The sequence below is a fragment of the Vicia villosa genome, linkage group LG4, assembly GCF_029867415.1.
Source record: "Vicia villosa cultivar HV-30 ecotype Madison, WI linkage group LG4, Vvil1.0, whole genome shotgun sequence".
In the NCBI taxonomy this organism is placed as follows: domain Eukaryota; kingdom Viridiplantae; phylum Streptophyta; class Magnoliopsida; order Fabales; family Fabaceae; genus Vicia; species Vicia villosa.
Genome location: NC_081183.1, coordinates 14,947,571 through 14,973,299, shown reverse-complemented (window position 1 = coordinate 14,973,299; position 25,729 = coordinate 14,947,571). Strand labels below are relative to the sequence as shown.

Here is a 25,729-nt window from a genome sequence, read left to right as displayed (position 1 = left end):
ATATATATATATATATATATATATATATATATATATATATATATATATATATATATATATATATATATATATATATATATATATATATATATATATTATAGCATATTTGAATTGACTTTTGAAAGATCCATAATCAATTCTAAAGGTGTAGAATTGATTCTGGATAATTTTAAGGTGTGTTTTATTAAAAATAGAATTGATTTTGCCTCCAAAATTGATTCTACTTGAAACTAAAATTTGTAGGTTCAAGTAGATCAATTTTGAATAATTTTTACAGTAAAATATAAACTTCAAATCACTTTTACATATCCCAAACATAAATCAATTATGCTAAACTCAATTCTGTTAAAATCAATTCTACCAAACTCAATTCTGCTAGAATCAATTTTGTTCACCGTCAATCAAAACACACCCAATATGTTGTGAATTATAGAAAAAGTAAAACAATTATATCACATCGCTATCAACTTTACCTGATATGAAATGCACAACATATGTATGCATAATGTATCATTTACCAAGTTACTACTATAACAAAAACATTTACATTTTGTTTAAGAATCATCAACCTCCTAAATTAACAAAAACTATAAGCAATTTTCCAATTTGCAAGTGATCATGATTCATATTATCACGCTCTTATCTCTTTCTTCCTGAAACAGTTTTCTTGACAGCTCCAACAGAGACCAAAAACTGGTCTAGTGATGACAAGGTCCTCATGTCATCAGGAGGGAAGTAGCTTGCTGCTTTTCCTTTGATTGATGAGAACAGAAGTGAGAGTGAAGGCCAAGCATCGTACCGGTCGTCCAAAAACTCGTCTAGAAATCCAAATGCGGCCCGGAAATCAGACCTACTTGCGTTTATTGGTGCCGCAAAGTGAGCTGGGATTATTCTTCTAAATTTCCAATCTCGCAAAATGCTATCGACCCAGTCTCTTACCTGAATTGAACCATCGTAAAACAAAATCAAAAATGTTTTCATATAAGCGCTTATCGTATAAGTACTTATTGATATAAGATTACCTTTTCGGGAACTTTACTGAAGACAAGAGTCTTGACAATAGGTGAAACAATCAACTTCTCTGACATCTGTTCAAAGCTAGCATTAGGTTCCAAAAGATTAGACGGACCGAGAAACAAGATTTGTAGAACCATTCTTTCCCATCCTGCAAGAAAAAAAGACAGGTTAACAATACGATTTTAGAAATAATGAAAAGTGTTTCAATATTGTTTTCCGAATTGATTATACTTGAAACTAAGACCAGATACGCACTAGTTGAAGTGAAAATAAAAAACATGAAACGTGAGAACGAAACGGCCACCTTTTTGCAGGTTCCTTTTGTTGTCAACTACCGGTTCGTCGGGCACTTCTTTTCCTTTACTAAGAATCTTTACAGCAAGACCATTTTTTGCAGATGCTAAAAGTGATTCTTTGTTAATACACTCAGGTGGCTGTCTTGATACAAAAATAACAGCATCTGTAACCAATAGTGTCCTTGAAGGCTTGTGGTAAAAAGCTACTTCCACATATGGCCCAATTCCTAAGACAATAACCAAATGAGACTTTTCATAAGCTATCCTGAAGAGTTTATGAATATAAGCTGAAAACAGCTTATAGACATGTCATAAGTTGTTTAAGCACATATGTTGGAAGACAAAAACAAATAAGTAAATCCAAATAGACTCTTAGTATGAAAATGTGCAAAAATTAATCTTATCATTACCAACTTCGGGTGAACTTAGAACCTTTTGCTCTATGTCACTAGCCCAAGGAGTGGACAAATCCTCGTCTTTCAAAGTTCTGGCGCGAAAAATGCCAAAGAATTCTAAAGGTAAGTTCAATGGCCAACTCCATTGCCTTGGTGCCACCCATACCTGAGCACGCGGAAATTTTCTTGAAAATGGACCGACGAATATTTTGTGCTCGTAAGCAAAAGTAGGGAGGACAATGTATTCCACCGGAGCCCCCAATTCCTTTATTAGCTACAAGAAACAAAAAAAAAATATCATATGTTAAGAAAGTATAACAAAATCACCCTATCAATAATGCGGATTCTATATTCCTCTGTTCACAAAACTAACACTCCTGATCTATGAAGCACCAATACAAACACCAAACACGATACTAACAACTAGACATCAATAATAATTTAAGAAAATAAAAGTGATTGAAATGTAACTGTAGTGTCAAACACTAGACGCGCCTTCAATCTGAAATGTCAGACAACAGACATGCCTTCAATATAAAGTGTTAGACGCCAGATACACCTTCAATATGACATCTGACACGCCTTCAATATGAAGTGTCAAACGCCAGATACACCTTCAATATGACATCTGACACGCCTTCAATATGAAGTGTCAGACGCCAGACACGCCTTCAATCAAACACCAGACACGTCTTGAAGTGTGAGTGCTACAAAGCTCTTGATTAAGTCATAGAAATTTTCTTGCAGCATAATGTAGCAATTGATTTTTACATAAGAGATCATTTCAAGTTTGTATATATTCAAAGAGATTGGTAATCATAATGGAACCTGAACACACTCTTCAGTTGGAGCAATAGGTGCATGAACCCACAATCCACCAGATTTGAGTTTAATAACAGTCATTCTAATGTTTGTTGAAACACTGCTGAAGCCCAAGGCCTGCTCTTGTTCAAATAGCCATATACTACCCTTCACAGCCTACATCATATGATTAAAACAAAAAAGAGCAATTAGTGTCTCAAAAAACAGAATCCTAGATAAAATCAAATATAAGACAAATCAAAATGGTATAAAGAATAAACCTCAGTTCTAATAGTGAGTCTATTGAGGAAAGGACCAAGTGGAAAAGGAAAACCAGTGATGTTGAAGTAAAATCTTCCATTAGAATTGCTTGTTGTTGTTGCAGAAGGGGTTGTGGATGAAGAAGCAACAACAAAATTGACTGAGTCTCTTCTTTGTTGTCTTGGTTTGAGATTCAAGGAGAGACCCTTTAAAGAACTACCATAAAAATTTGAACTTGAGTCTTTCAAGTAGATGGGGTTCTTCAAAAGTGTGGAATTTGGAGAAGAAACAGAAATTGTTGCCACCATTTTTTTTACTTTGCTAATGTTGTCATCATCGTAAACAAACTAAGGCACTGGTTTTGTGGTGGGTACATGGAGTGAAAACACATTATTGGATGTGGTTTTGACACGTGGAATTTTGGTCTTAGGATTTTGTCCAATTAGGATGTTTAAGAACCACATCTTAACTCTTCTACAATCTTGTAGACTTTTTTTTTCTTAAAGGTATTTATTATTTATATTTACATTTATTGTTTTTTAAATTTATTCTTTTTTGAAATATTTTAACTAGTGAAATAAAATAGCTTGCTCATTTGTTCATCAATCTCTTGTTTTGAGAATTGAGAGTCTATGCTCTTTCAAAACCAATATTTTTAAATATGTTGATATTTTCCAAGTAAATGCATGGTTCTTTAAAGACACAATATTGTGTTGTTTTAAGTTGTGTATATTGAAGATTGGCAAGATATGCAAGAATTTGTGATCATTTTACTATAGAGAAAATCCTTCTAACTTTATATTTTATTAAAGAAGTTTTTTTTTTACAAAAGTCAAAGATATTTTCAGCAATATCAAAAGCAAGTTTTTTTTTATGAATCTCAAAAGCAAGTTTAATTTCAAATATGGTGTCTTCCATCAAACTTGATTTTTAAGGTTGCAAATGACTTTTCAAACATGTTGTAAAAGTTGCATGAGCATAGAACAGTTCATTTTGGACTGCAGAGGTGCTTGAGTTGCATGGTGTCCTTTATACATGATGTGCTTGAGTTGAGACATACATTTCTCAAGCATGATCGAAGCCAATTATACAGCCATACATGAAACATATATAACCTAAAGAGTTGCAGAATTTGTAGCAGCCAAGCACAGAAAACTGTTTCAAATTATGCAGATAGTACTTCAAATGTAAACTACACAAACAACAAAGTTGTTATATACAATTTACAAACATATTAAAAGAAATACCCATACCATACAAAACATGACATTGATAAATGAAATCCCCAAGCATCGCAGTAGCCTTCAGAAAAACGGCGCAGGCTATCAGCACCCTATTCCACAGCCTTGGTTGATATCAACAACATTAGTGCCAAAAACTGATTTTGTACCTACCCAGTACCAACCAGCCAAACTCCACTATAGCTGAAATAAAGACCGAGTCGCATATACTACTATATAAAATTGAGCAATGCTGTATGTCGGAAGAGAATCGACACAGCCTGTAAAGGACTAAAGGTTCGGTGGCAAATCATTGAACAAAGTGAGGTAAAATTAGGCTTTGATGATCTCACGCAACGATTTCCCTGACAAGCCAGTCTAAGCTAGGATATGAGAAGTACAAGATAAGAAATGATGGGAGTGCAAAGAGGATTGTAACAAGTATATACATAGCCAAAATGGCTGCACTGGCCGGTATTGCATACAAGATAATCAAAAGAAATATAAGGATCAATGGGAACTTAGCAGTCAACTGGACCAAGAAAATCAGTGACTTTCGAAGAGATATATGGGCTCTTTCCATATTGAGGTAATTACCGGCATTACCTTGACGCTGGCCGGATCTCGATGGATCAGGATGATGAACTTGCCCCCTCTGAAGGTTGCCATGGTTTACTTGGTCTCCTGAGGTTAAACTGCCCCTGCTTGTACAATTTTGTTGATTATCCCCACAGGAAGTTGAATGAGATTTGACTCGATCACCGTTCATGCCCTCAACCATCCAAAGAAGAAAGTAGTTCTTGCGAGGGAATCTAAGATTTCCCCGATAAACTAAACGGAATGATAGTAGGTTGCACCACGGGCAGGAAATGAAAAGCGGAAGTTGAACCGGTAGCGTAGGAAACTTCACAACAGCCCATTGTAGTCCCAAGATACAGTTTTTACAAAGGGTATGACCACACCATAAAACATAAGGCACGTTTTCAACAATGTTGAACGATTCCCAGCATACCGGGCATTCAAGCCCTTCCTCTCTTCCTACGACAGAATTCTCATCATCAGAACATTCTGAAGTAGAATGAGTTGGGTTTGGAGAATCTTTATTCAGTCCCGCATTTCCAGCAATACAATTTGATGCAAAATTCCACATTCTGAATCACAATGAGTACATAACCAATCAGAAGGTATCATCATTCAGTCCTTAATGTGATTAACTAATGACTGGTTCAGCACATAAAATCTGAAACAAGCAAGTAGAACAGAACCACAAAACAGTAACAGAAAAAACAACGACGACGACAACAACAACAACAACAACAGCAGCAGCAACAACAAAGGTGAATCGAATTAAGGATTAAAAATCAAATATGAGTATTCAAAACAATAACTTTTCATATAAATTGAAATTAATTTCTACATCTTAATTTCTGTATAAACATAACTATAGAGCTATACTATAACATCAAACATAACTCTCAATTCAAATAGTTCTTTTTCAAAATTAACTAACTGAAAACAAGCAAAGATTGATAAATTGAAAAGCAACGGAAAATTGAAATCATGTGTAATAATTTGGGGATAAACAAACCCTAATAAAAAGGAAAGAGTTGAGAAAGGGGAATTGAAGATACCGAAAAAATGGGAAAGCGGAAACGAATTGAAAGTGGCACGAGCAGAGAATCGCTGGTTGGTACCACTCAATTCGATTGCAAATCAGCTCTGTTCCAAAACGATGTCGTTTTCATGATTCACCTCGCCCACTACATGTACCTATAACATGTCACATTCCGTGTTCCATATCTTTCATTTATGGGGTTATTATAATGTTCGGGTCAATGGCGAACCGGTTTGGTTCGATTTTGAGAAAATTCGATATTCAAATTGATTAAGATTAAACCGATGTGTTTGTATTGAATTTGTAAATTTTTACGATAAAGTCAACATTGAACCGAGATAATGAATGTGTTTCATAGCTCTATGCTCAGTTACCACGTTACACTAATAATTTTCTAATAATGCTTGGTAGTAATTTTCATGATAATTAATTATGGTTGGTTTGGGTTGGGTTGGAGTTGCTGATACAAAAATTGAAAATCTGATGCCCGAACCAATTGTCATTGGATTTCATTGGTTTGGTTTGGTTCTTCTCCGAACTGAAAAAATGTTGAACCCAAACACTATGGTTTGATTCAGATTTACCCGAATCAATGAACACCCCTACGGATCATTTCCCCTAATTGGAAGAAAAAAATTGGATGTTGCAATTTATAAAAATTCAAAATAAAATAATTTAGTAATGGTTCAAATTTTGAAATTCATATGCATAATACATACAAAATTAATAAATCAGATAGATATTATAATTTTTGTCAAAAATATCTCTAGAATTTAATCTTTGGATACAGTCTGAATTACAATTTTCAAAAATCTAAGTGGTAAAAGGAATTTGGCCATCACGTTCTTTCATTCTCATTCAAGATTTATACTTCAAAATACCAGTCTTGTGTATGGTGGTATCAAAGGGGATAAAAAAGTTGGAATTTTAGGTAATATACATGTACTGCATTGATTATTGCTTGAGGTCATTAGTTTTTTGCAGCTGAAGTATATATGCTGCGTTTGGATTTTAAAATCTGGATTTTGTTACATTGTATCAGGAAATTAAAATCTAGATTGTTTTGATGTTGAATTAAAATTGTCTATTGTGATGAATGATTGTAATTATGATGCACCATGGTGTTGTCTCTAAGACTATTGTATGTTAAATTGGGTGATGTCCATGTAAGGGTTGTAAAATAATTTTCAAAAAAAACAAAAGTTTGATATACGTGAACATATATGCTTCTATGGGTTCGCATGCTGGCTGCCAAATTAGGGTTCATTATTATAATCGGGAGGTCAAATTCTGGTTTTGATAGAAGATAAGCATATATGACGATGAGATGCGAAATAAGTGACAAGTATGAAAAACTTATCCGAAAGTTGAAATGAGGTGACACGAGAGCAAGGAAATGCAAGTGTTCTTTTAAGTTGTGTGGGCGCCTCAAGGTGAATAAAACAGACATTTAATATGATTAACATTAAATGGTCTTGATTTAAGCTTGTTATTTTTAGAGTTATTAAAATATGTTGTTTCTGATCATCGGATCAAAATCTAACATTGAATAGAATCTTGACTAATGCTAGATTTGTAACACCGCGTATAATATAAATCTAAAATAATATCATACAAGTGTTAATTGGTACTGATACGACATAAGTTTTCTAACAACATCATTAATATACATGTCAAATATATCCAAAATACATCATATGGCACATGGTATACACGAGTGCCTATATATATATATATATATATATATATATATATATATATATATATATATATATATATATATATATATATATATATATATATATATATATATATATATATATATATATATATTCAGCAAAAATTACCTTGAAACATTGAATTCTTCAAAACATTTTTGCACAAATTTACCTTTGCCTTTGTCCTACCTTGAGTTACCTGAAAATTCAACAATACAATGGGGTGATATAATAATCTCAGTGGGTTCTCCTATTATATGGGTCCACTCGACTCTAAAGGATCATTGCACAATACTCTTAACTTAAATCGCTCAACTTTATTCTACGTGTATACATTCACACAATAGAATAAGAGCTCGAGTATCTATGGGATTTCGCTTCGTATGGAAATAGGTAACTCAATAAAATCACTACTTGGGAATGCAAACAACAAAGTATCTTTCCACGGTCGATCCCACGTTTAGGACTACGGACACGGGTCACTGATCTCTTTTAGGAACGTCCTTCCCCGTCTGACCACTTACATAGGGTAGTTACGAGTCTCTATTATTCATCTATATGGATCAACCTTCCTCGGCTGGCCACTAACATGGGGCAGATTTGGGTCCCAGACTTCCTACAAAATACTATCCCAACTAGCCTCTTACATGGGGCTGATACGAGTCTCAGTTATTCATCTTTGTGAATTAACTTTCCTCGGTTGGCCACTTTCATGAAGTAGTTTATGGGTCATGGTACTCCACCTCAATGATTATTCTTTCTCATAATGAAGTTCGCTCCTCCATTGGACTCTAACCCATTTTGAGGTTCACTCATCTATGGGACTCTAACCCACTTTGAGGTTACAAATAAATGATTTGTATATCCTAATCACTAATTTACATAAGAAGCGAACTCAGGACTAACACAAATAGGGGTTATTCATGAATATGTGATGAATCTCATCAATCACTATGTGTTTATACTCATGAATCACAACGTGATTATACTCATTAATCACCACATGATTATTCTCATCAACCACATTATTTCCATACAAAGTCCATTAACTTGCAACTTGACTATAGTTCACCGTCCATGTTATTCGGGCACTCTCGTTAATGGAACGGTTCATATCAAGTGACTACTCGCTAATGGGTAGACACTAAGGTGCCTTTCACAATCCAGTATCACAACCTAAGTTATTCATCATAATATAAGTTCCTCTCTACTAATCATTTTCACCTGACTATGATCATAGGTTTAAAGTGATTCATTATCATAGAATTTGATCAATTAGGGTTAAGTAAGGATTCAACATATATGCACAATATGACAACTCTCATACTAATACATAACTCTACACTAAATAATCCAATGATAAATTCACATGATAATTTAGTCATCATTAATCATGAATAAAACATTCAAGTATGTTGTCATACCATTTATCATACAACTAAGGTTCATAAAATTCCAAGCTTACTACTAGAACTAAGGCATAAAAGCATGATTTTACTTAACCATATGTTAGAGCACTGAACTAGTTTTCCAACGCATCTGACAGCGTCTCACTCCGAGTTACGAAACTTAATATACGTTAATTTAAATTATGCATTTTCCCACACAGTTAGTGATAATCGATTACCACCAACGTGTAACTTTTTTCATCACTTATTGACCTCGTGAATCTCTAACCATAACAACACAATCCATCTAATCAACATATCACAACACCAAGAAAGAACAACAACAACATGGTTTTGTCACATGATCACACAACATGAACATAACATCAATACAACAACAACAACACAATAACCATACAAGAATCAACACCACATAACTTCATGACTTAATAACCATAGCACACGACATGGAAATGATCAAGTTTCAATTATCAATTTCACAAACAAGTAAGAATTTACCAAAGCTCTTACCCAATTTTATGCAAAACCCCTTCCAAAAGCTATACTAACTAAATCCACCTTAATAGAGCCTAAAATTGAAATTTAAGAGATGACTTTGATGTTGATGATGATGAATCCTCCATCTCCTTCAAGTGTTTCCTCCATGAGTTTCTTCTTCTTTTTCTTTCTTTTTCTTCTTCTTTTCTCTCTTTTCTTTCTATACTGACTTAGGCAAATATTAGAAAATGAATGAAAAAATAAGCAGATAATGATATGTAAAGTAACCTTATTTTTTTAGTGGATCCCATTTAGAAAATTACCACTATACCGTACCAAATTCTTCAAATCTCCAAAATGTCACTCTTTGCTAATTAACTAGACGTTAACCCGTGCGATGCACGGGTATATTAGAACATTATATTGTATATATAAATCAATAACATATTATAAAAAAAATGCAAACAAATATATAACACAATATAAATTAATATAAAATTTAGATTTGCATAAAGCAAAATATTTCAAGTCACATAGTTGCTGATAAATAAGTAAACAAATAACTACTAAATATTACGAAAGGCTTCTTTGTAAACAACATTTCCCGTTTTAGTTGTATTTTGACCTTCGTCATCAGTTAGCAATATCTTTAATCCTTTCTTTGAAGTAACTCTGGATAATGCCATATATAGTTGCCCATGGGAAAAAACTGACTGGGGTTAGGTATACTCCAACAGATTTAATAACAATTTTTGGTGCACACTCTGTGCAAGCTTTATAATACCATCCAAGACCTGTGTCCAATTTAATAGACCTTGCAAGAACAAACCCAACACATTTGTGGAAAAAATTTGAGAAACAAAAGATGTTGTCAATAAATTTTACTGGTAATAACAAAAACCTGAAGTCAACCAACTATTTGTAAACGTGCAATGTTATTTTTTGTTTAGACATCAAATTTTATATCAGTAGATTCAATCAAGTCATTTATATTCATCCTTCGTGTTTTTAAAAGATCATCTGACAGACATAGTATTATTGGACCAGTCATATTGCTAACTACTTGAGTCAGTTAAACATCAGTACCATTCATTTTACAAATATTATTATTAGTGTAACTTTGAATAAAATTAAATCTGATAAAAACAATTTTAAAATGGTGAATTAGAAAATAACTTAGTTTGATTTGTACTCATTAATGTCTGGCAGATCATCATTCAACATCATTTTAGTTCCATAAAAAATATTAGATACTCCCATAACCCCTAAGTAATTACACGTTTTGTTAGTCAACAACAAAAAATAGAAATTAATATATGGAACATGTTGTTGTTAAAAACAGTAGAGGACACCTTGAATTAAGATGACTAATTTTTACTTACCAAAATATCTTTTCAACTTACAAAGTTGAAGTATAATAACAACGCGATCTGATGAGTTATGAGTGTCCATATATTGATGCACTCTTTCAGCAAATTCATTCCATAAAGAGCAATGGATTCTAATGCTCTTGAAAAATCAAAATCGATTAAATTATAAACCAACTAAAATATTGTGTATCATAATTAAAAATTCACAAAAAATGGTAGAACTTACTCTTAATCCTCAATTGTGAGACCCATAACTTTAATTTTTTTGCCATTTATATCAGTCTCTTTCACAACATCCGTTTCAACCACGTGACCAATAATATCTAATTTAAACAAAATTATATTTGCGATAAGGAATTTGCCCTAATTAATATTACATACATAAAAAATTTAACAACAAACTATCTAAACAAATAAACTTATCAAGTTGTCTCTCTTCTTTAGTAGCAGACAAGCATGAAATCAAAATGATATTGTGGTATCTCAAGAGCAGCTACTTTGAAAACTTTGGTTTTTGACATAAAATTAACCTTGTACTTATGTTGAGTAGCCTTATACGAAGGATCATTGCTACCCACCATAAAATTTTCGAACACATAAGATGATCTCTCTTCTATTTGATTCTTAAAAGTATGCAATCAAATTCTTTCTGATAGTAGCATGAACTTTTTCAAGCTTAAGAAACAAATATTTAATAGATGACAATTTGAAAATAAATATAAAGCAATTAAAAAATAATTATTTAAGACATAGGGTGTGTTTGTTTGAAGGATTAAAATTATAATCCTGGAAATATCATTCCTTGGAATATTATTGCTTGGAACTTTATTCCTATCAATGTGTTTGGCAAATGAATAAAGTTCCTAGGAATATTTTTAGATTTTGTTTTAATTAAATTTTAAAAATTAAAAATTAAAAAGTAAATGTGTTATAATAATATGATAGTGGGAAGTTATGGTTGGTTATTTTATATTCCCATGGGACTGTAGGATTCCCATCCTTTTACATGGGAATGAAAATGAAAAAACTCATGAACAAAATTTATTCCTGGGAATAAAAAGTACCCGGGAATAATTTATCAAAACTTGAAACAAACAAAGGAATATGTAAATTTCAATGTCACATTCCCGGGAATAACATTTGTATCTCCGAAACAAACACCCCCATAGTATTTTCCAAAAATGTAGTCTATCTTCTCAAAATTAAAATATTCTATTTGTAATACATAGTCTTTTCATTTTAAATTATACATTTGTTTATGTATTTTAGTAATTGGTTAGACTCATATATGTTTTCTACAAATGGTATGAACTGCATTGTAATAAAGATTATGAGATTTTAATTTAGAAGTTACGCATTTTTCAGAGGCAAGGATGACATGTTTTAGCTCAGTAGTTATTATAAACTATGATAATGAAAATCATGATTCAATTTGGAAAATGACACGGCTATTGTTTACAGGAACCAAATGTTGTTACTTCAATATTTGGTGAAATGGATGCATGGATTATTGTCCATTTTTCCTTCAGGGAGACTGTTACACTATTTAACATTACACATTTTGTTGCTGATTCTGAACTGTATGTCTCATTTGAAGATTCACTATAGGATTTGTCAATCTATTTATTGGTCAACTAGTAACAAACCCGTGCGTTCGCACGGGTTCTAGTACGGGACACGCATTTGTTTCAGATGTATATTTTTTAATAGAAAAATGTCTGGTACCCGTAAAAAATAATAATTAAATGTATAGAAAAATGTCTGGTACCCGTGAAAAAATAATAATTAAATGTATAGAAAAATGTCCGGTACCCGTGAAAAAATAATAATTGAATGTATAGAAAAATGTCTGGTACACGTAAAAACATTTAGATGAATAATAGATTTTTTAAGAATAGAATAAGAGTTAAAATGAAGTTAGAAAGGAAATAATAGAATAGGAGTCAACAATAAATAAAAAGTTAAATAGAAAATTTATCAATTCTTCTGAAGTGTGTAGAAAAAACATATATGTTATGAAATGAAGATAGAATACTTTAAATCAATTATTAATTCCAGATCTTAAATGAACTTCTAATCTGAACAGAAGAAAAGTAAACATTTTTGTTATTGCAGCAAGCTATACATAAAAGGACAACTATTTGAACATAGATCCAACTACTATTTGAAAATAACCTATTCAAACTTGTTTTAGCACATAAGTAAAACAACCAGAAAATAATATACTATTTGAACACAAGGGAAATTTGCATTTTTAAGAGAGAAACTATGTATATATGAAATATACATAAAATGAACTTCTAATATAAACACAAGGAAAGTAAACATTTAGATGTAGTTTTACAAGTGATTTGTATGGAAAGAAGGAAAACCATATTTATGCTCCACACGAACCGCCACCTTCCACAAATCTTTTGTGTCATTGATGTCGGAGATTTTTTCGAATGGTCTGGCCATGGTAGAGAGACGGAGGGAGATTTTCGGTGGAGGAGAAAAGGAAGACGAGTAGAGAAGGTAAGGAATTGTAGGAGGGAGATTTTGGGTGAGATATTGAAGAGAGAGAGAGAGAGGAAGATGAAGTAGCTATATTTGTATGGATATTGGAGATTTTGGGTTTGTATGGAAGCAAGGAAAACCAAAAATGCAAGTAAAGTACGTAGGTCTGCTAGGTAGTCATTTGATGGGAAAGGATGGGAAAAAAATTTCTGTTTTCGATAAAAAAAGGAAAAGTAGTTTTGCATAAAGTAGTTTTGCAAAAAAGTAGCATAGAAAAGGTAGGAAAAGAAGCATAGGAGTAGGAATGAAAAAGTTCAAGTTTGGAAGCCCGTTGAAGAGGCTAGCCACGTGGCAAGTTAGAATGCAAAGAAGGGCAAAATTGGTTTTTCAAGAACAATCAATTTTCTTATATGATAGATTGCAAAAGTTTGCATTTCTTATCATGCAAATGTGCTAAAGCCAAGTGGCTGAGCAAGGACAAAATTACTTTAAGGATACAACACTACAAGTAACCTTCAATACTTTAATACAACATGTGTGATTCCATAATGAATTATAGAACTAATGAAACTTTGAGTGAAGTTTGAATTACATATACTCTGCTATTGATTTTATAATTTGGGTTCATGTGTCTCTAATGAGGAAATTAAGGACTAAAATATTTTTTTAAACAGTATTATTTTTATAAATGGAAAATAAATATTTTTATAATTAATACCAATACAAAATAAATATTTATATATGAGAAAAATAATACTGTAAAAATTTTGGTTTTATTTTAATTTAATTTTTTTTAGTTGTGGATATTTGTTAATTAAATAATAATCAATCAAAATCATTATTTTTTACCATGGACGGTTCTTTGTTTCTTTTCTTGGTTAAGTTTGTTTTTTATTATTTTAAAATAAAATAAAAATTAAATTCTTTTTAGTTTATTTGTTGTTTTTATTAAATAAAATTTAAATTTAGATAAAAAAATTTAACAAAATATTTGAAGGAATGGGCCCTCCTTCCCTTTTGTAGGATAGTTTTTATTTTATTTTATTTATTTGTTTTTCATTTAATTTAATTTTGTTAATAAATTTTAATTATTGATTAATAAATAATAATAGTTTTGGATTTGATGTTTTGTTTTCCTTTTAAAAAAATAAAATAATAATCAAACTTTTTAGAATCCTGAGCGTCCCTTTCCCCTTTTGGTCTTTTGATTAATAAATTAGAAATGATGAAATTATTTTATAATTTACAAATTTTTTAATTAAATAAACTTTTTTTTTATGTATACTATTAATAACAATAACATTTTATCTATACAATAGTAATCTTATTATAAGTAAAATTTGTAAATTATAAGTGTTTTTAAAATAGTTTATTTACTTAGAAAATATTTAACCCGTGCCTTGAATTTAATAGTTGCTAATAGTTTAATAATAATTACAATTTAATAAATCATTCATAATAAATTTGTTAAATATAATCCTAATATATAACATTTAGTATAATAATAAAATCAATCACTTTTAAAAATTAAACAATTATAATAAATTGACAATATATATAATTTATTTACATTAATACACTAAAGTCTCAAAGTTTAATTTTACACCAAATCTCAAATTAAATTTGACACCTTGGTGTCATTTAATCCTATATCCATAATAATAATAATAATAAATATGAATTAAATCTTTATATATCTTTTCTAAATAAATAAAGATATATTAATAAAAAAAATTTCAAGTGCCAAATAAAATCCATATGCCCAATTAAAAGTTTCATACTTTTTTAAAAATAAATTTGATTAGTCCAAATCAATTTTATCCTTTCAAAATTTTCTTTTTTCTTTTCAATACAATATTTGATTTTATTTGTTATTTTGTTAATAGGTTCTTAAACTACATAGGTATGATATTTGTCATAAATAATAACTAGTAAAGGACCCGTGCGCCCGCACGGGTCACGTAAAGTCGATATAAACAATAAATAAATATATAACAATGGTTAATAAATATATATATATATATATATATATATATATATATATATATATAAGATACACAAATTAAAAATAAAAAATAATTGAAATTATAATTGTCAAATAAATATTAATTTAATCTAGTTAGAAATATATAGTTTAGTAGAAAAAATAAATAAAATAATTAAGTAGTCATCTACCCGTGCGTTCGCACACATTATACAATATAGCTATAATCTATCGTGAGTAGTCATCTACCCGTGCGTTCGCACGTATTGCACAATATTATAAATAATAAATAAATATAATATATGTGATTATATTTATTTGATTTGGTAACAGGTACCAAACTTTTTTGTCCAAATTTTGTTTATTGTCACTCATACCCCTATATTATTATAAGCATAGTTATAGGTTAATATGTACATATAAAAAATAAAGGAAATAATTAAGCATTTATCTATCACAGTTGTAAATAAATATAATATAATGATGGTTAAAAATGTAAATAAAATATATACACATTAAGAAATCATTTACCCGTGCGTTCAGTTCATACACAATGTTATTATAAGAGGTGTGTAGGTTTCCCAAGAAGTTGTGGAGGCAGGTCATAATGAATTCGGTTTTATCAATACGTTAATGAATTGTCTGCAATAAATAAAATTATTAAAATAGGCTTTTTAGTAAAAGGTATAATAGGTTTTTTTAGTAAAACTTATAATAGGTAATCATGGTACTACCTCTTAATGATTACTTTGAAAATAAATATACTATCTTAAAATTTAAGAAATTTTATATTATAGGCTTGTTTATATATTTTACCTATAATATATTAGTTGACATAGTATATTTTTATTTGTAATTGAATTTGGGAAAAAAATAAAATTTACGTAATTGAAATGAATATTATAATTAAAAAAATTATTTAATATTATATTAAATAATTATTTCTCTTAATTTTTTTACAAATAAGATAGTTATTTTATAATAAAGAGTAAGTTTTTAAAGAATAAGATATTCAATACCAACTCTTTCCCGTTTTATAAAAAAAATTATATAAACAGTTGGCTTTTTCCCGTTTATAAAAATACTTATAATTTATTACCGTTTATAAAAAAAATTGTATCAACAGTAAATTATTTCTTGTTTATAAAAAATTTTGTATAAACAGTTGACATTAGTTATTAAATATTGTATAAAATTAATGTCATTTGTTGATATTGTATAGAGAGTTATTTGAATTCCACCTTTTTAGGATTAATTAATCATAATGATTACTTTTAAATATTGGAATTGTGGAGACAGGTCATAATGAATTTGATTTTATCAATACGTTAATTGTAACACCCGTATAATTTTAATATTAATTTAATTGGATTATTGAATTAATAATTAGAATTATTGGGGGTTTTGTGAAAATAATGGTTTATGGCATTTGGGCCATATGAGTAATTAGTAAAAGAGGGAGGGTAATTTTATAATCCTTTTTACTAAATTATTATATTATTTTTCATAAACATTTGGAACTGGGAAGGAAGAAAGAACGTGAAAGAACGAAGGCTGAGAACACGAGGAACTGAAGGAGATCTGTAGAGGGAGAGACCAAAGATCAAGAATTCTTATCTGAGGTAAGGGGGGACTCTCCGTTTAATCTCTATTATCGTGTTATGAGTAGTAATGTGGATTAGGAATATTATTTGGTTGATTGATTCCAAATTCTGAGACATTCATCTGTGTTCATTATTTGGGTTTGAACTGTAATCCCTAATAACTGATAGATTAGGATATGATGAATAGAATTGGTTAGAGAATCATATGCTATTGTTTGTGGATGAATTCGTACACTGTTAGATGCATTTTTCTGGTTTTTGGACTCAATTTCGTAGACTGGTATGAGTGGGAACGAATGGGTTTTTGGACTGTGTCGAATTCTGCAGGTTATTGGGCATTTCTGGCATTTCGCGTATGAAACAGTGCCATACGCGTATGGCATGAGGCTGATACGCGTATGGGGGACACTCCCAAGGGGCTATACGCGTATGATACACAGTTGCCCTGTCCCAAGAACCACGTACTGGTGTGTTGCGTACGAGAGCGTATGAGGATGCTCATACGCGTATGGGAATAATTAAAGAGGAAAATTATTCTGGTGATACGCGTATGGCAAGGCTGATACGCGTATGGAATTTTGGAAAGAGGAACATAGCTCTGGTGATACGCGTATGGAGAACTGATACGCGTATGTGATGGTTTACAGGCTATTTTGTGTTCTGATGGATTGCGTATGATACGCGTATGAGGCGTGTTGGAAACGCGTATGGATGCGTATGAGGCATAGTGATACGCGTGTGGCGTGCTGTGTGTGAAATTTCTGTTTTGTGATTTTTCTGGAAAGTTCGATGATGTGTAACTTTCGGTTGGTATGCCTGTTTGTGTATTGTTTCGTACTGTGTAAACCTTGTGATGTGATTCTATGGTTTACTGATGATTGACTATGTTGAATGATGTGATATATATATATATATATATGAACATGCTTGTTATTGATGATGATGATGATGAAATGAGTATAGTTGATGCTACTCATAGATTGGTAATGATGAAAGTATGTTATATATATGTTACATGCATTCATAAACATGAGTTGAATCCTATATGATGAGAGGATTCATTGAGGGGAAGAATTCCCATTGTGTGGAATTGGTGCTGGCAGGACCGTTTCTGAATTGATGATAGATCGGTCGGTGGATGATTCCACTGGTGATGATTGGTACCACATGCATAGTGTCAGTTTCATACATGTGCATGATTTGCTATAACATGATTATATATGTGTTGATTGTTTGTTTGTCTGTGGACATATGATTGGTGATTGTCTGAATATGAAACGGTTGGGTGAATGATATAACTATGACATGTTATTATTTGTGATGTGATAACATTGGTTAACTGTGATGAGACTCACCCTTACCTGTTGTCATTTTTCAGATTGAGGATAGCGGCGTGACTTGGTGAGGATTAGCTCATAAGTCTGTTTTTGGTTATAGTGTCGGTGTCATGCTCTGGTAGATGTAACACTGGGAACACGTTTGTGTATGAGTTGGTTATAACTCTATTTGGTTGTGGATTGAGTCAGATACATTATGATGAATGTTGACTCTGTGTGTTTTAATTCCGCTGTATAAAACATGATTTTATCTGTTGAGTTATAATTTCAGTTGTTTTCAGTGAATGCATGACTATACCGACGTGGTGTTTTATTATTTATGGATTGTGATGCCCCTTGCATGCTTACTCTGATTTATTAATTATTAAATTACCGCGGGTTATTAGAGGGGTGTTACAATAGTGGTATCAGAGCATAGTCGGTCGTTGTGACCAGAGTCTTGTGTCAGTCCTTTTGTGTATGCGACTAATACGGGTTATTGTCGATACTTTTGTTCTGACTGGATTATTTGTGATTAAGCAGAACAATGGCTGGAAGAGGAAGAAACGATGATGCTCTTGCAGAGGCTCTGAGTATGATTGCTGGTGTGCTTGGAGGAGGGACTATAGGAGCAGGGATCGGTGCTGATAGGCAACTGGGGAATTTTTAGAGAAACAATCCTCCAATGTTCAAAGGCACGCACGATCCAGAGGGTGCTCAGAAATGGCTCAAGGAGGTCGAGAGGATTTTCCGAGTCATTGACTGCGCTGAGAACCTTAAGGTGAGGTTTGGCACTCACATGTTATCTGAGGAAGCTGATGACTGGTGGTTGTCAACTAAAGCTGAGCTGGATGCTGGTAATACAGCAATTACCTGGGCTGTATTCAGGAGGGAATTTCTGAGGAGGTATTTTCCTGAGGATGTCAGGGGAAGAAAGGAAGTTGAATTTCTGGCAATGGTTCAAGGCAATATGTCAGTACCGGAGTATGCTGCCAAGTTTGTGGAACTGGCAAGGTACTATGTGCACTACAATGATGATGAAGCCAGTGAGTTCTCGAAATGTGTCAAATTTGAGAATGGTCTTCGTGATGAGATCAAGCAGGGTATCAGGTACCAGAGGATCCGGAGGTTTGTTGATTTGGTAGATTGTAGCAGAATTTTTGAGGAAGATAGCATCAAGCTGAAGTCATCTCACTCTCGCGAGTTGGTTGACAGAAAGGGTAAGAGGCCTATGGATAGAGGTAAGCCATATGGTAGAGGTAAACCTGTTGATTGGAAGAAACCCAGTGGGGGAGATTCCAGTGCTCGTATCAGGTGTTACAATTGTGGTGAGATGGGACATCGTAGGAATGAATGCAAGGTTGATCAGAGGAAGTGTTACAAGTGTGACCAAGTGGGTCATATTGCTGCTGACTGCAAGAAAAGGATTGTGACTTGTTTCAACTGTGGAGAAGAAGGTCACATCAGTCCTAATTGTCCTAAGCCAAAGAAGAACCAGTCAGGAGGAAAGGTTTTCGCTTTGACCGGGTCAGAGACTACTCCAGAGGACAGGTTGATTAAAGGTACGTGTTTCATTCATGGCACACCTTTAGTTGCAATTATTGATACTGGAGCAACTCATTCTTTTATTTCCTTGGATTGTGCTATGAGGTTGAATCTTGAGATATCTGATATAAATGGAAGTATGGTTATTGACACTCCTGCGTCGGGTTCAGTAACTACTTCGTCTGCATGCCTGAATTGTCCGGTTGACATTTTTGGTAGAGAATTCAGGATGGACTTAGTGTGCCTTACGTTGAAAGAACTTGATGTGATCCTGGGAATGAACTGGTTGGAGTTCAACCGTGTTCATATCAACTGTTTTACAAAGACGGTAATCTTTCCTGAAGAGGTTAGTAATGATAATCTGGAGATGACAGCTAGACAAGTGAATGAGGCTATCTGTGATGGTGCAACTGTGTTTATGTTGTTTGCATTGATGAATGTGAAAGAGAAAGTGGCGAGAGGCGAATTGCCTGTGGTGTGTGAGTTTCCAGAAGTTTTTCCAGAAGATGTGAATGAATTACCACCGGAAAGAGAAGTGGAGTTTTCGATTGAATTGGTTCCGGGAACTAGTCCAGTGTCGATGGCACCGTACCGTATGTCGCCGTCTGAATTAGCTGAACTGAAGAAGCAGTTAGAGGAATTGCTTGAGAAGAAATTTATTCGTCCTAGTGTTTCGCCGTGGGGTGCGCCGGTGTTACTAGTAAAGAAGAAAGAGGGTTCAATGAGGCTGTGTGTAGATTACAGACAATTGAACAAGGTTACTATCAAGAATCGGTATCCATTGCCGAGGATTGATGATCTGATGGATCAGTTGGTTGGAGCATGTGTATTTAGTAAGATTGATCTGAGGTCTGGGTATCATCAGATACGTGTGAAAGATGACGATATTCAGAAGACTGCTTTTAGAACGAGGTATGGACATTATGAGTATTCTGTAATGCCGTTTGGGGTTACTAATGCACCTGGTGTTTTTATGGAATATATGAACAGGATCTTTCATCCTTATCTCGATAAGTTCGTGGTGGTATTTATAGATGATATTCTGGTATTCTTGAAGAAATCAGAGAAGGTCAGAAGGCTGATGTTGGATTGATTGATAAGTTGACTTTGATTAATCAAGGCAAGACTGGTGAATTCAGAGTCGACGAGAATGGTATACTAAGGTTTGGTGATAGAGTTTGTGTTCCTGATGTTGATGAACTCCGAAAGCGTATTTTGGAAGAAGGACACCGTAGTGGGTTGAGTATTCATCCTGGTGCTACTAAGATGTATCATGATTTGAAAAAGTTGTTTTGGTGGCCTGGAATGAAGAAGGAGATTGCTGAATTTGTGTATTCTTGTTTGACTTGCCAGAAGTCAAAGATTGAGCATCAGAAACCATCTGGGTTTATGCAACCGATGTTTATTCCTGAGTGGAAGTGGGATAGCATATCAATGGATTTTGTTTCGGGTTTGCCGAGAACTGTCAGAAATTGTGAAGCTATCTGGGTTGTGGTAGACAGGTTGACGGAGTCTGCACATTTTATACCGGTGAGAATGGATTATCCGATGGAGAAGCTAGCTCAGTTGTATATTGAGAAGATAGTTAGCCTTCATGGTATTCCTTCGAGTATTGTGTCGGACAGAGATCCGAGGTTTACATCTAAATTCTAGGAAGGTTTGCAGAAAGCTTTGGGTACTAAGCTGAGATTGAGTTCTGCTTATCATCCGCAGACTGATGGACAGACTGAGAGGACGATTCAGTCGTTAGAGGATTTGTTACGTGCTTGTGTGTTGGAAAAAGGAGGTACTTGGGATAGTTATCTGCCTTTGATTGAGTTTACCTACAACAACAGTTATCATTCGAGTATCGGTATGGCTCCGTTTGAGGCTTTGTATGGTAGGAGATGTAGGACGCCGTTGTGTTGGTACGAATCTGGTGAGAGTGCTGTGATTGGTCCTGAAATTGTACAACAGACTACAGAGAAGATTAGAATGACTCAAGAGAAGATGAAAGCTTCTCAGAGTCGACAGAAGAGTTATCATGACAAGAGGAGGAAAACACTTGAGTTTCAAGAGGGAGATCATGTGTTTATGAGAGTTACTCCTATGACAGGTATTGGTCGGGCATTGAGGTCAAAGAAGTTGACTCCGCGTTTTATCGGACCATTTCAAATTTCTGAAAGGGTGGGAGAAGTGGCTTATCGTATCGCTTTACCGCCAATGCTTGCAAATTTACATGATGTATTTCATGTGTCTCAGTTGAGGAAATACATTTCAGATCCGTCCCATGTGATCCAAGTAGATGATATACAGGTGAAAGATAACTTGACGGTTGAGACTTTACCTGTGAGAATTGAGGATCGAAGGCTGAAGCAATTGCGTGGCAAGGAAATAGCTTTGGTCAGAGTAGCTTGGGGAGGACCAGCTGAGGGAAATGTTACCTGGGAGCTTGAGAGTCAGATGAAGGACTTTTATCCAGAACTTTTTTCCTGAGGTATGTTTTCGAGGACGAAAACTCTTTTAGTGGGGGAGAGTTGTAACACCCGTATAATTTTAATATTAATTTAATTGGATTATTGAATTAATAATTAGAATTATTGGGGGTTTTGTGAAAATAATGGTTTATGGCATTTGGGCCATATGAGTAATTAGTAAAAGAGGGAGGGTAATTTTATAATCCTTTTTACTAAATTATTATATTATTTTTCATAAACATTTGGAACTGGGAAGGAAGAAAGAACGTGAAAGAACGAAGGCTGAGAACACGAGGAACTGAAGGAGATCTGTAGAGGGAGAGACCAAAGATCAAGAATTCTTATCTGAGGTAAGGGGGGACTCTCCGTTTAATCTCTATTATCGTGTTATGAGTAGTAATGTGGATTAGGAATATTATTTGGTTGATTGATTCCAAATTCTGAGACATTCATCTGTGTTCATCATTTGGGTTTGAACTGTAATCCCTAATAACTGATAGATTAGGATATGATGAATAGAATTGGTTAGAGAATCATATGCTATTGTTTGTGGATGAATTCGTACACTGTTAGATGCATTTTTCTGGTTTTTGGACTCAATTTCGTAGACTGGTATGAGTGGGAACGAATGGGTTTTTGGACTGTGTCGAATTCTGCAGGTTACTGGGCATTTCTGGCATTTCGCGTATGAAACAGTGCCATACGCGTATGGCATGAGGCTGATACGCGTATGGGGGACACTCCCAAGGGGCTATACGCGTATGATACGCAGTTGCCCTGTCCCAAGAACCACGTACTGGTGTGTTGCGTACGAGAGCGTATGAGGATGCTCATACGCGTATGGGAATAATTAAAGAGGAAAATTATTCTGGTGATACGCGTATGGCAAGGCTGATACGCGTATGGAATTTTGGAAAGAGGAACATAGCTCTGGTGATACGCGTATGGAGAACTGATACGCGTATGTGATGGTTTACAGGCTATTTTGTGTTCTGATGGATTGCGTATGATACGCGTATGAGGCGTGTTGGAAACGCGTATGGATGCGTATGAGGCATAGTGATACGCGTGTGGCGTGCTGTGTGTGAAATTTCTGTTTTGTGATTTTTCTGGAAAGTTCGATGATGTGTAACTTTCGGTTGGTATGCCTGTTTGTGTACTGTTTCGTACTGTGTAAACCTTGTGATGTGATTCTATGGTTTACTGATGATTGACTATGTTGAATGATGTGATATATATATATATATATATATATGAACATGCTTGTTATTGATGATGATGATGATGAAATGAGTATAGTTGATGCTACTCATAGATTGGTAATGATGAAAGTATGTTATATATATGTTACATGCATTCATAAACATGAGTTGAATCCTATATGATGAGAGGATTCATCGAGGGGCAGAATTCCCATTGTGTGGAATTGGTGCTGGCAGGACCGTTTCTGAATTGATGATAGATCGGTCGGTGGATGATTCCACTGGTGATGATTGGTACCACATGCATAGTGTCAGTTTCATACATGTGGATGATTTGCTATAACATGATTATATATGTGTTGATTGTTTGTTTGTCTGTGGACATATGATTGGTGATTGTCTGAATATGAAACGGTTGGGTGAATGATATAACTATGACATGTTATTATTTGTGATGTGATAACATTGGTTAACTGTGATGAGACTCACCCTTACCTGTTGTCATTTTTCAGATTGAGGATAGCGGCGTGACTTGGTGAGGATTAGCTCATAAGTCTGTTTTTGGTTATAGTGTCGGTGTCATGCTCTGGTAGATGTAACACTGGGAACACGTTTGTGTATGAGTTGGTTATAACTCTATTTGGTTGTGGATTGAGTCAGATACATTATGATGAATGTTGACTCTGTGTGTTTTAATTCCGCTGTGTAAAACATGATTTTATCTGTTGAGTTATAATTTCAGTTGTTTTCAGTGAATGCATGACTATACCGACGTGGTGTTTTATTATTTATGGATTGTGATGCCCCTTGCATGCTTACTCTGATTTATTAATTATTAAATTACCGCGGGTTATTAGAGGGGTGTTACATTAATGAATGGTCTGCAATAAATAAAATTATTAAAATAGGCTTTTTAGTAAAAGGTATAATAAGTTTTTTTTTAGTAAAACTTATAATAGGTAATCATGGTACTACTACTACCTCTTAATGATTACTTTGAAAATAAATATACTATCTTAAATCAGACTATTAATCATGACATAAATGTAATGATGGTTTTAGTTTTTGATTTTTTTTAACTTGTCGACATAATTATTTGCCCTGATCATATAAAAAAATGTTTAAGGCAGTAATAACGATGAAGCAAATTTAATTTTTTAAATTAAAATAGTAAATAATAATAGTAGATAATAATAGTATCAAAAGCATAAAAAAAATCAATATTGATTAAAAACAATTAAAGTTAACGAAATAAAATTAAATCAATATATTAAAACTTGAAATTAAATATTTAGAATATCGTAGTAATGATTATATTAGATAAAGAATATTAATCCATTATATTTTAAACATAAATTCAAAAATATTTTAATATTGATTTTCTTATTTTATTTTATAAAATTAAATGACTTTTTCAAAGACGGTGGTTAACATTGGTATTATTAGCCTCTTATTTTATTTCAAGGACGGTGATTTTCTTATTTTATTTTCTAGTTAATATTAATATTAATTTAATTATTATTAGCCTCTTAGTTAGTATTAATATTAATTTAATTAATGTTAGCATTTTAGTTAATTTTGGTATTAATTTAATTTGTATCAGTATTCTAATTAATATTAGTATTATTACTAAATAACTGTGTTTTTTTTCATCATCAGTATCATTATCAGGTGTTTATTATTAGTTATTGGGTTAATTAATATTAAGTGGGATTAAGACTAATGAAGCAGAGTGGGCCAGATTGTGTATGCATTCCGAATCAAGGTAGTGGGCCACGGATCCATTTTTGGGCCAAACGCTCCAGGAGTAGTGGACCGGGTCAAACCGACCCGGATCCTGTTCACTCTCCTTCAACCTTCGAAACCCTAACCCCCACCTCCATCAGCGGCGCCGCCCCACACAAACCCTAATCTGATCAAGATCCAAGCCCAAAGTTGAATCAACTCACAATCATAAAATACAATCAAATCAAATAACTGAAACGAAATCAAAATTTAACAAAATAAAAAAAAATTTATTGAAAGATTCGAATCAATTACAAACAGATTGGAAATCAAATCATGAATCTAATCTAACCTAAACAATTTCTAACCCTAGACTATATAAACTAAGGACCTAAACTAAAGAAGAGGACGGAGGAATTAGAGAGAATTTTCTGGAAAATTTGAGGCGCCGCCGTGAATACGCACAACTTTCGATCTTCATCTTCATACCTGCAAATCACACACACAGAAAGAAATTAGAAGGAGAATGAGGAGCCAACACGATCCAATAATTCAAGAATATAAGGTAACTTCTAAATCGAACTTAGCTTAGGGTTGTTTGGTTGCATGTTGTTGTTTGTTGTCTGGGTTTTCAAAGGGGTAGGGTTCTTATTTGGAGTTAGGGTTCTTACTTTCTGGGTTAGGGTTCATCGTAGGGTTAGGGTTCATGTGGTTTTCTGGGTTCAGTTCAAAGTTGGATGAAGGTAGAAGATGAAGATCTTGAAGATCTTCATCTGGATGCAGCACTTTCTGGGTTGTTGGAGGGTGATTTACGGGGGTTCG

The 25,729-nt window shown here is 33.2% G+C and overlaps 2 protein-coding genes across 2 annotated transcripts; both read right to left on the bottom strand.

Annotated features, from left to right (window-relative positions):
* Positions 1–427: 427 nt before the first annotated feature.
* Positions 428–3,145, bottom strand: LOC131594566 (uncharacterized). Its single transcript, XM_058866736.1, has 6 exons — positions 2,791–3,145; positions 2,537–2,686; positions 1,724–1,982; positions 1,322–1,540; positions 1,023–1,165; positions 428–939 (listed from the first exon to the last, which is right to left on the bottom strand). Exons 1-6 carry the CDS (start codon positions 3,076–3,078, stop codon positions 640–642), a joined length of 1,359 nt encoding a protein of 452 aa, XP_058722719.1. The 5' UTR covers positions 3,079–3,145; the 3' UTR covers positions 428–639.
* Positions 3,146–3,926: 781 nt separating this feature from the next.
* LOC131594567 (uncharacterized) lies at positions 3,927–5,780 on the bottom strand. Its single transcript, XM_058866737.1, has 2 exons — positions 5,622–5,780; positions 3,927–5,141 (listed from the first exon to the last, which is right to left on the bottom strand). Exon 2 carries the CDS (start codon positions 5,138–5,140, stop codon positions 4,340–4,342), a length of 801 nt encoding a protein of 266 aa, XP_058722720.1. The 5' UTR covers position 5,141; positions 5,622–5,780; the 3' UTR covers positions 3,927–4,339.
* Between the last annotated feature and the right edge of the window lie 19,949 nt (positions 5,781–25,729).

Coding starts and splice junctions, on each gene's coding strand:
- LOC131594566 (XM_058866736.1), bottom strand. CDS start 3,078: ATGGTGGCAACAATTTCTGTTTCTTCTCCAAATTCCACACTTTTGAAG. Junction 2,687..2,790: donor GACTCACTATTAGAACTGAG/GTTTATTCTTTA, acceptor CATATGATGTAG/GCTGTGAAGGGTAGTATATG. Junction 1,983..2,536: donor CAACTGAAGAGTGTGTTCAG/GTTCCATTATGA, acceptor TGTTTCTTGTAG/CTAATAAAGGAATTGGGGGC.
- LOC131594567 (XM_058866737.1), bottom strand. CDS start 5,140: ATGTGGAATTTTGCATCAAATTGTATTGCTGGAAATGCGGGACTGAAT.